Consider the following 10,488-nt stretch of genomic DNA (forward strand, 5'->3'; position numbering starts at 1 on the left):
TTTCTCGAGGCGCAGACTTGGAAAAAGTCGCTTGTGAAGGCTGCTTTAAATAATCGATACGGCTGCCCCCGTGTCCAGTTCCATCGACAACGGAGTGCCTTGAACTTGAACTTCAACCATGATGGGCGTAGACCGAGCAGATGCTTTGACGCCGTTGAGAGTGAACTCATCTTGGGTTTCCCAGGACCTGACTGGAAAACGTTTCTTGGGCGACCTTGTCTTTGATTTGCACGCACTCTGTGTGTGCCCCTGACGGTGACACTTGTAAGACGTTGCTTGTCCATGTGGACACGTCGTGGCTTCGTGTTTGGGTAAACCGCAGCGAAAGCAATGCGCCGTTATCACCCTTGGCTTGGGCCCCGAGCTGCGCAGCTTGTTCAGTTCGGCGGCGCTGTCTGACCTTGAGTGGGTCGCTGATGCGTTCTTGACAGCTGCCTCAAGTGACAAAGCACGTTCGACGGCCTTTTGGAATGTGAGGTGCTTATCTTCACTGAACAACTGCCGCTGGATATCTACTCGTCGGAGGCCGCAGACAAAGCGGTCTCGGAGTGACTCATCAAGAAAGTTTCCAAATTCGCACGTTCGTGCGAGTCGTCGTATCTTGGCCACGAACTCTGAAATGGATTCATCTTCCGTTTGCGACCGTCGGTAAAATTTCGCTCTCTCGCCAATTACGGATGGCTTGGGTGATAAATGGTTGCGCAGTAGTTGCCGCAATTCTTCAAAGGACTTTGACGACGGTGTTTCCGGAGCAGTCAAAGACTTGAGAAGGGCGTAAGTTTTCGGTCCGATCGAACTCACGAAGGCGTCAACTTGCAGTTCTGCCGGAACTTTTTTGGCTCGTAGAAAAGACAACACGCGCTCTTCGTAGGAGAGCCAGTCACTACTAGACTCATCAAAATGTTCCACTTTCCCGAAGCTGGTGGTCATGGCCTCGGCGTCGACGTCACTTTCGGTGTTTCGGCGCTGTCTCGGTTGGTTAGCTGGCCATCTCTTGGTTCATCTTCAGAAGTCATGATCCCAAGGCAGGTTCGGTGTCCTCGTCGCCATTATGTAGTGTTCGTGCGAGTGGACGAACGGGATTGACGAGAGCAGCTCGGCGAGTGGCGAGGTGGAATGACTTTATTCCATGACGGAGCGAGCGAGAAGAAGGGCGCGGCCGGGAGGCGTGCGTAACTTATAGCATGTTATCAGAGAGGGGAAGGGTAGGCACAGGAGGAGCGATCAGAAGAAAAAGGGGGCGCGTCATACGTGCTGAAACGCGCGTAATACAACATAACAATTTCTTCATTTTTTTTACAAACATTGACTAGATTACACCTTTCTTCATTGCAAATACTGTCACGGCTTGACTGTAATCTACCGCACCCAAAGTATAGACCACACTTATCTTTATAAAAGGATCTGGATTCACAGATACACATCGCTAAACTTGAACAAGTTCATACACGTAACTTCAGGTTCCTCAGGACTCAGAGAGCATTACAGAATGGGTGGCCACAAAGATTCAATATCTGATAAAAAAATACAAGACAGAAAAATATATAATTAGAAATCGATCAGTTTGGCGCGATAGGAGCAAACATTATTAACACTTGGTTCAATACATCAATGAACTGAATGTCTACTACAGGTGCTGAAAGGTGGTTTCATCCAGATAAATATTCTCTGCGAAATGGAATCGATGTCAGCTGCTCCGCTTCACATCGATCTATGCCTATAAAAATGATGATGTACTCGTCCGTAAATATATGACAGGCTAAGGAATAGCTTGGTTTTGGGTAAATCGTTAACATGATAATTTTGAAGAAAAGCCTTTAGCGATATACTTCACGAGTAATTCTTTAGAACCTCAACTATACATACACAGTGAAATGGCTGTTCTTAATATATTTTACCGCAGAAGCGCAACGAGGCCAGGGTAGTTCCGGTTTTAAGTCTTGATTTTTAACTCGAATTTATGTTTATATTAAACGAATGGAACGCAATGCATCCACTATTCAGCTCAAAATAGGCGGGAGAACCCGAGAAGAAAGATGCTGTGGAGCTGCCGATTTTTAATTTTTCCTTATGTCTACTGGTAACGCAAACATCGACTGGAGTTGGCCTATTCTTTTTGAATGGATGAAAATTAAAACAAATTGGTGCCACCAGGCGCTGGTGGGTAATAAGCAGCGCAAATATTAAACGTATTATGTTTAATCTGGTTTTGAGAAAACGTTGGTAACCGGATTTCATTTTAAAATAAAACGTGTCAGCTGACGTCTCACGAAGCACAGGGCGTCAATTGTCATTTTTACGACTCTCAATTCGCGAATCGTTATTTGCGCATTTGAATCTGTAATGCCGCAGTTTGTTCGACTTCCAAGAGCAAATAGGACACCAGGGAATAGCCATGCCTTATGTGTCTGAAACTGTCACTGACTGTGCTTCCTACCTTTGTACAAAAGACGGGTGACATTTTTTAAGTGCCGAACGTCGTCGGACTTCGCCAAACAATTGAAGGTCAGGAAGTACCATAAGAAGCCCGACTTTGGTCAAAAGGATCGCCAGCTTTCTTCTCTTAATATCAGCAGCTGAAACGCGAGCTCTCACCTGCTTCCAAACTGCAGCAGAATAATACACCGGGCACCGATGTTTCGCAACGCGTGGAAGAGTACCAGAAACTGCTTGCGAAGAAACAAGAGGTATTTCCATGCACTTATGCTTCATAAGAGAGCCCGCACGTGGATGGCGGCGGTCGCCGTAAAGCCACGTTCGTAACCAGCGTGGCCGGCGCAATCGCCCCTGACCCCGAAACTATTTCTAGATTAGCTGCCAGGGGTATATGTTTAGTGCACGAAGAGTGACTCAACGTGGAATGCGTCGTGGCTCAAGTCCTGCGGAGCGTGCTGCTGCGCAAAGCACACACTATGTAAGAGTGAACGGCAAATACGTTAGCGTCATATAGTTTGTTATACTGGGCCCGGCCCTGTTTTGGGGCCCCTTGGATGAACTACGCGTATGAGAAAGTTTAGAGTACTCGTGAATGCAACGCTCGTGGTGGTAAAAAAACGCGCAAGTTTGATATCATGAAGTTACCTTGTCGAGAAATACAACAGCACAAAAATTTATCAGCCCACGGCCATTTAGGCATCCGTCAATCCAAGGAATGCCATTGTGGACGCCCGTGGATTTTATTTTAGTGAAAACAAATTGTCAGCAAAAAAAAAAAAAAAAACGTATTTTGTTTTCTTCCCTTTTTTTTGTGAACGAGTACTTTTTATTTCACTAGTTGGGTTTTTGCTCCACTGTGTCACTTCAGAAGAAATTAAGTATAAGCACATGTAGCTTTACTTTTAGAAGATAGTACATAGTTTATTTTGTATTCATTGCATTTTTCTACAATCGGCTATTTTTGATAGCCACGTTCGATTGCCGACTCACAGATTAAGGGTAAACTGAAACTGTTCTGTATTTGGCAAAAAACAATGAAATCGTGTTCACTTGGTCTCCGCAATAAGGATTATCCAAAATATGTTTCAGATTGAAGCGCCAAGGAGCCATAAAAGCACTTTAAAAAAAAACACTCTCCCGTTGCCTTCAGAGGGAAGACGGAGTCATGAATTGTTACACAGAAATCTCAACATTTCCATGCCTTCCGGAAACCTTGCTGGACCAGTCGAAATATCTGCACGCGTTCAATTCACAAGGGGCAAGCGGGAAGTTGTTGATACCTCTCAGTAAGACTACACACTCAGCGGATTGCATTTCGGTTTTGTTCTATGTATTTATACTAGTGATGGAGCGAATCTGCCAAACTTTAGATTCGGTAAAGTTCGGCAAATGCCAAAATTTTGAAGGAAAGTTCGGCAAAAATTCGGCCAATGCCTGCGCACGGGCGACAACGTGACGGAGCCATGGATTACAAATGGACGCCGTGCAGTCGTGCCGTTACCATCGTGCACTGCAGTGTAGTCCAACCAGCGGTTACGGCGCGGTGTGGAGTAATCAACACGGTAACTGTGCGTTTGTGAGCGAGTGTGGTTCTCTTCAATACTTTCCGCCTCAAGAATAAAAGATCGACCAGTAATTTACGCAGTCCCCTGCGTAAGGGACAAATGATGCGGTGCATTCTGAAACATTGAAACATTGGCCGACGATTACTTTAAAGCACTCCTCGCAATTATAACGATTCTATTTTCGGCTCAGGAGTAGTGCGTTCCAAAACAAAATATTATTGCTTTTTCAATTAGTATTATTTCGCGATTTTCATGTATCTGCATAAAATCAAACACAGAACTATAATGCTCGACGTTGCACTTCCGACCATTCCTAACCCTCCCTATCTTCCGAAACGTTCGCCTGTGTCCTAGCGCCAGAAACTGGCATTTTAAAGGTTAGAAACGAGACGTAGCGAATATGGGAAGCACACTTTCATGCAAAGCTCACGTCAAGTGATTCAGATCGGAAAACATGCATATTTTATTATTTACAATATTATTATTCTCTCTTCTGGTGAAGGCTCAGCAACCGTTGCATTCGGTTTCGCGCGCAAAACGGTGACTCCCAGAGAAAGAAAGAACGCAGCGTTATAGCCTTAATTTTAACAATGTACACGCACATGTAGGCTTGCGCTGATGATGCCTCAAAACCGAAACTCTCGAGGCGTGATTCTTGACTGCGCCACGCTCGCTTCTACCCCACCTCGTTGTCAAGCCACTTCTGCAAGGAGTCACTAAAATTGCCAGTACACACGCAAAGACTACACCGATACAATTATATTGTAGAATATCACCTTATTTAGTAATAACTGTGTCAATATGCATTCCATGTTGCATTTAAGTTAAGAAAAAAAGAAATAAAAAACCTTTTTTCGCCAGAAAAAGCGAAATATCAACGTTAAGTCTGGTAACAATGCATTTTTGCCGAATCTTTTCCGAATCTTTAGAAAAGTTCGGAAAAAGTTCGGCTTTGCCGAATCCCAGGATTTGGCGCCGAACTTTCGATTCGGCAAAAGTTCGGCCGATCACTAATTTATACCTCAGGGTCAAACACTTCTGCTATTCCCATTTGCAGGACAATAATACGGTAGAATTTTCTTCCAACTCGTTTTTTTTTTCAGGAACCATTTCTGCTTCCCTTAAACTATAACTTATGGTCTTCCTTGGCATGCATTTGTGTTAACAGGCAGAGTGATATTGCCGCGCGCAAGGCTGAGAAAGCAACGCTCGGTCGCGGTCCTCCAGAAAGCTCCCGTTTATTCATGTACCGCCCGTAACTTCTATCATTTATCCTGCTTTTGTTTTCTAGAAAGTGCGTGTTCATTCTCGCCCCGATCACGCGACGCTCGAACCGTTTTCGCCGAATCTTCGAGATAGCGACGCACTCTAGATAAGAGGCCGCCCGCGACCTTGTCGAGTCAGTCTCGCCCCAGCGCTCGATTCTGCTGACACGCCGACTTCGACGCCCGCGACGCTCTGCTTTCTTCTGTTTCCTTCTTTATTTTTGGCACAAGTTCGCCACATTAAACGTTTATTTATTTCTGTTTATTTCTCGTTTATTGGTCACGAATCACCACCCGTGACAATATTCTGCTTATTGAATGGAAAAGAAATTAACGCTCATAGCACGCTTAAAGGAGCATAACCCCCCCCCCTCCCCCCCCCCCAAAAAAAAATATTAGGCGAATATGACTGTCGGGAGATTACCGCATCATTATTTTGCTGCAGAATAAAATAAATTTCTAGAAAGCAAAAAAAAAAGAAAAAAAAAAAAAAACTCACCTCTTCAAGCCGAAACCAAGGTTGGGGTTCCGGCTTTCCATAGGGGGGGGGGGGGGGGGGGGATACGTTCAGCCTGTTATTCGAATTAAAAATAGCGCAAAAAAGACGGGACAAAAAGACGAAGAAGCACACAGGAAAAGCGCGTTTTAATATGAATATCAATTACCAACTTGCCCAGCAGACCAAGCTTTTTCAGTCTGTCCTATGAGTTCCCCTCCCCCTTTGTGACGCTCCGTGGTAGCGGCCATAATAAAGACAGACACCAATGCTACTATATGTCTTCAAGTTAAAGTTGGCGGGAAACTCTAGCCACATCTGCGTCGTTTTAAGGGCGCCCGCTGACATGCGCTACGCTGCCAGCGTTTGCTTTTGTAGTTTTTGTTTTGTTTTGACGAGGGGCGCTCTAAATAACGCTGGCAACAACGCATAGTCAATATCCCGTCGTTGTTTTGGTTGCACAGAATGTGCGATGCCCCTCGCGGTCCTCGTTTTCAGTTCTCATGTGTCGAAAACGTCCTAAAACTATTCCTCTGATGTGACTAAAAGACAGAAGAGTGTTTTTGATACCATCGGAAATGCTCTAGCGGCGACAAGAGCGAGTGGATTCACTCAAAAGCTGAATTACAAGCTAGGATTTGTTCCCGGCCTGCATCAGCGACTAGCTATGTCAAGCCGTGTTATGGTGTAGCGTTTCGCTCTGTTTGCTGCAACATTGCTCATGCATTAATCCGACGAAGAGATGGAGTGTTCACGATCTGTGGTGTGGTAGTGGGTGGCAGAAACTTGTCGCCTTGAATGTTGAGGTTCAAACAGTTCCTACCAATCATCGTCAGTTGACAGCTCCTTATTGCGCGATGACTTCTTCGAAAGTAGATCCTTTCTAATTTTTTTCACAGCACAGAAAATTCCCGGCGCCAATAATGTGAGCAGTGAGTCGACTCCTTGTGTTACGGTGTTTCGTTAATGGGGCCGTGCAAACACTTCGATGATTTTCTGGTTTCTTTTGCGCTTACTGTCACGTAGTGAATGCACACACACTCTTCCACTTCTGATACTCTGATAACCTTAAAGGTAACTTTCCTTCCTTACAATGAAACTTGCCAGCAATACGTTCCTAAACGGTTATTTCAAAATTTTACGGGTACTGCAGGTTTTATCATAATTTTATCATTGTACACTATTGGAAAACCCCAATATGAACAGCGTATTATGGATATTGGTAAACAATATCTCTATTGTATTGCAATACAATATGGACAGTGTATTGGAAAACATTAATTTATTGTATTGTATTACAATAAGGGTTTGTTATGGGATTCCAGTATCCATAATACGCTGAAAACATTGGAATTCAATACCGTATAAACCCTTATTGGATCCCCATGTGTCTATGGGGATCCAATAAGGGTTTACGGTTCCAGTGTACTTAGCGTATTATGGATATTGGAATCCAATATATTATATCGGCTACCAATAAAACTATATATCAGTTGGAATATCACGTTCAGCACGACATTTCTTTGCAACGCAGTCTCTTCTTGTGTGTATTTCTGAGTGATAAAATAAAAAGTGTTGTTGTTGTCAAATTATGAATAAAGAAGCAAAACACTGGGCTTATCCATACCAAATATATTTAACATATTCCTGAACTGGAGGATCTGGCATTTACTGCAAAAGAAAGTTAATTGTTTTCATTCAAAAACTCATTCAAAAACTTGCTGTTTGAAAACAGAATGTGAAATCCTCACCTTTTAATGAAAACAGCACCTGCTAGCTGTAGCCATATAGAAACTGCAAAATACAAATTTGTCATTAGTTCGCAACAAGTAGCAATCCTTCACTACGTCGGATAGATTCAAAATTATGTCTGCGTTTGACTGTGGGAAAATATGCTTCCATTCCACTGCCACGGATCATTCTGAGCTCGGTCAATTAAATATACCTATCGGCTCGTCTGGCTTGACAGTTCCTGCTTTGCACCTAACTAAAGTGTCTGGAATGCTCACCTTTGAGGAAAAACAAACTGGTGCTTGCTTGCTTGTAGGCAATGAAAACTGGAAGAGAGATTTGCGATTAGTCGCGTTCAAGTAGCAATTCTGCGCTACTTCTTTAATCTCGATTCCCTGGTTCCCAAAGGTCATGCCATGGCTTGTGGCAGTCACGGGTCTGTCAGCTCTGCAACCGGCGCCATTGTGGCAAAGACGCCAAAGCATCTGGCGCTTGATGTGCTCTTTTAATATTTTGAGCATTGCTGAAAACAGGTGGATGGGTGTCTGGTATGCCCTTTGATTAGTTGTGGATCGTTTCGAATCAGAGGGTAGGCGCTTCTGCGATCTGAGCGCATGCTCGGTATTTAACAATAGTTGAAATTGAACTCTGCAGGAATATTCAGTCATAACGAACAGAATGTGCATGCCAAAAGGCTTAGCAATTGAAACACTCACCATCTATCTATTTTCGTTTCTTGTCCGCAAGAAGCTGTCGTATATCTAGCCTCTCTTGCTTAAGCCGCTCCTCCCTAGTGTCCCGGTTGGGTCTTGTCCTGATGAATCGTCCGTGGAGACCTCAGGAGCGGTCAACATCAGATTATACCTTTTTGAGACAGAACCATATACTTGCTGAGAGGAAGTACACCCAAACGAATTTTAGCCATGTCATTCATAGGGAGTTTTAAAATGAAAGGCCTGACGTGAAATGAGACGTCAATACTGACGCACCCCTTTTGCGAACCTGAAATTTTGAAGGCCTTGTTCCCCTCGCTATGGAGACAAGGCACATGAATCCCGGCATGTGCATGAAATTTTTACCTTAAGATCCTGACTCAATGCCCATCCCCGAATATTCGACCACCACACTTTTGGAAAAAGATAACTTTTTAGAAAACACCGAGTCATCGACCACCCCTACAAAAGCTTGAACCAAGCCTACTCGTACCGTGGCTTGTTTGCTCCGTGCCGCCTTGAGTTAATTCGGGCTGACAATTTTTTTTTTTTTCAAATGGAACCCAGATTCTTAGTTTCGGTTTCACTTGTAGAGGCAGGTGGATACTTTTGTAAAGCTTCCTCTCTATGCGCTTCCGAGTCAACATTTTTGCAATGGCCAACCCCCGGGCTGTGATTTTTGCGCTCCTTGACAAATGCCGAAACTCATACAACAGTCATGTGACTGGCCTAAGCCGTTTTGGAGCAGAAAAAGTGGCCTTTGGAGCAGCCAAAACAGTGTTTTGGAGCAGTAAAAGTAGCTTGTAAAGCAGATATTCTAATAAAAATTAAAATGTTTGTTTTAAATGCTGGACACGCGAAGAGAATCATGCTCGCCGAAATAAACCAATTATGGTCAAGTTCGGCCACCTGGGAGGCTTTCTAGATGTAACTGAAATGCCAATGACATGACACATTTCGTTTTGCTTTTCAAAACATTCCGCAAGGCTGGAGCAAGCTTTGCTTTAGCTTAGGGTAGTAATGAATGTCCAATTTCAATGTCTCCAAAGAAATATTGCGACATCCCACAAGTGTACAGTGCTGTAGGCATTGCCAAGCAATTCTGAAAAACCGCTTCCCACCGTTTTACTGGTTGCCGACGTGCCAGATTTTCGTCAAAACTAATTAAATGTACAACAATGAATTGTAATCGTCCCGGCTGGTGCCTCTGTTGTGCAATTATGTTCGCATCGTTGGTTCACATGCACGTGAGGGCAACTCCGGCAGGCTTGCAGGTCACGTGCTTTGTCGCGCAAGCGAAACGGCTGTTCGATCGAAACCGAAACCATGCCTCTCTGCTCTGCCGCCAACTGGTTGCCAAAAGTCTATGCAAAATGTAACTGTCCAGCATGCAACAAAAAAAAGTCCAGCGCCGCGTGCTTGCAAGGCCGGCAGGTGAGGTATGAGATAAACACAGAAAAAAAGAACCTGAGCGCATTGATGCAAGACATCGCGAGCCAGGGTCGCTTTGTGCAACGACTGAACTCGAGACAAACAAGCGCGCTCTGTGGGTTCGGCGTGCAGACATTCCCTTCTTTGCTTCAGCTCACTTCAACTTTTCTTCGCGACACATTTTTCACGTACCGGGGTCCCTCTCGAAAGAAAGCCCACCAAGAGAAACCTAGGTAATCAATACTTCGACATAGCAGTCTTTGAGCTAGAGAGGGATTTTTGTAGCAGCGTATGTTTTAAACAAGAACATGAATATTGATGAACATGCGGCGGTCCTTATGTTTCAGTTTAGGAAGCTCCATATCCCCAACGTCGTGTGGCCGTTGATTTCAGGAGCGAGAGCTTCAGCTGAAAAAGTAACCCCCGCCGCGCCGAAACATAGTTTCGTTTCACAGCGTCACGTCATGGCTGGTACCCAGCACGCTAGCGTCGCAGCACACACACACACGCCGGCAACTATCGTTAAAAAAAAAGAACGCGAGACGAGACTTACGCTTCGTAGACATGAAAGGAGAGACGGCATGGCGGAAAAAACCATGCAAAAAACCATAGACGATTGATGCAGGGTATTTTGTGTCGGGCGGCCGTTTGCGCCGCCTAGCTCATGCATGCTCAGTTACGGTACTTAGTTTAGTTTCGGTTTTGAAAGGCGACCAACACTGGCCCTTTGGCCCAGATTACCCATATTTTGGCAAAATGTAGCAGGATGTAGCAGGGTTAGCCCCTTGGCGCAGTTTGGCGCGATTGGCGCAGCCATCACATCACTGATATAGGCGGGCAATAGCTCGCCT

The 10,488-nt window shown here is 44.6% G+C and overlaps 1 protein-coding gene across 1 annotated transcript; it reads right to left on the minus strand.

The window, feature by feature from the left end:
* Nucleotides 1–45: 45 nt before the first annotated feature.
* Nucleotides 46–930, minus strand: LOC115325609. Its single transcript, XM_040214382.1, has one exon. It carries the CDS (start codon nt 928–930, stop codon nt 46–48), a length of 885 nt encoding a protein of 294 aa, XP_040070316.1.
* Between the last annotated feature and the right edge of the window lie 9,558 nt (nt 931–10,488).

The sequence above is a fragment of the Ixodes scapularis genome, unplaced genomic scaffold (genome assembly GCF_016920785.2).
Source record: "Ixodes scapularis isolate PalLabHiFi unplaced genomic scaffold, ASM1692078v2 PGA_scaffold6__148_contigs__length_123643588, whole genome shotgun sequence".
In the NCBI taxonomy this organism is placed as follows: domain Eukaryota; kingdom Metazoa; phylum Arthropoda; class Arachnida; order Ixodida; family Ixodidae; genus Ixodes; species Ixodes scapularis.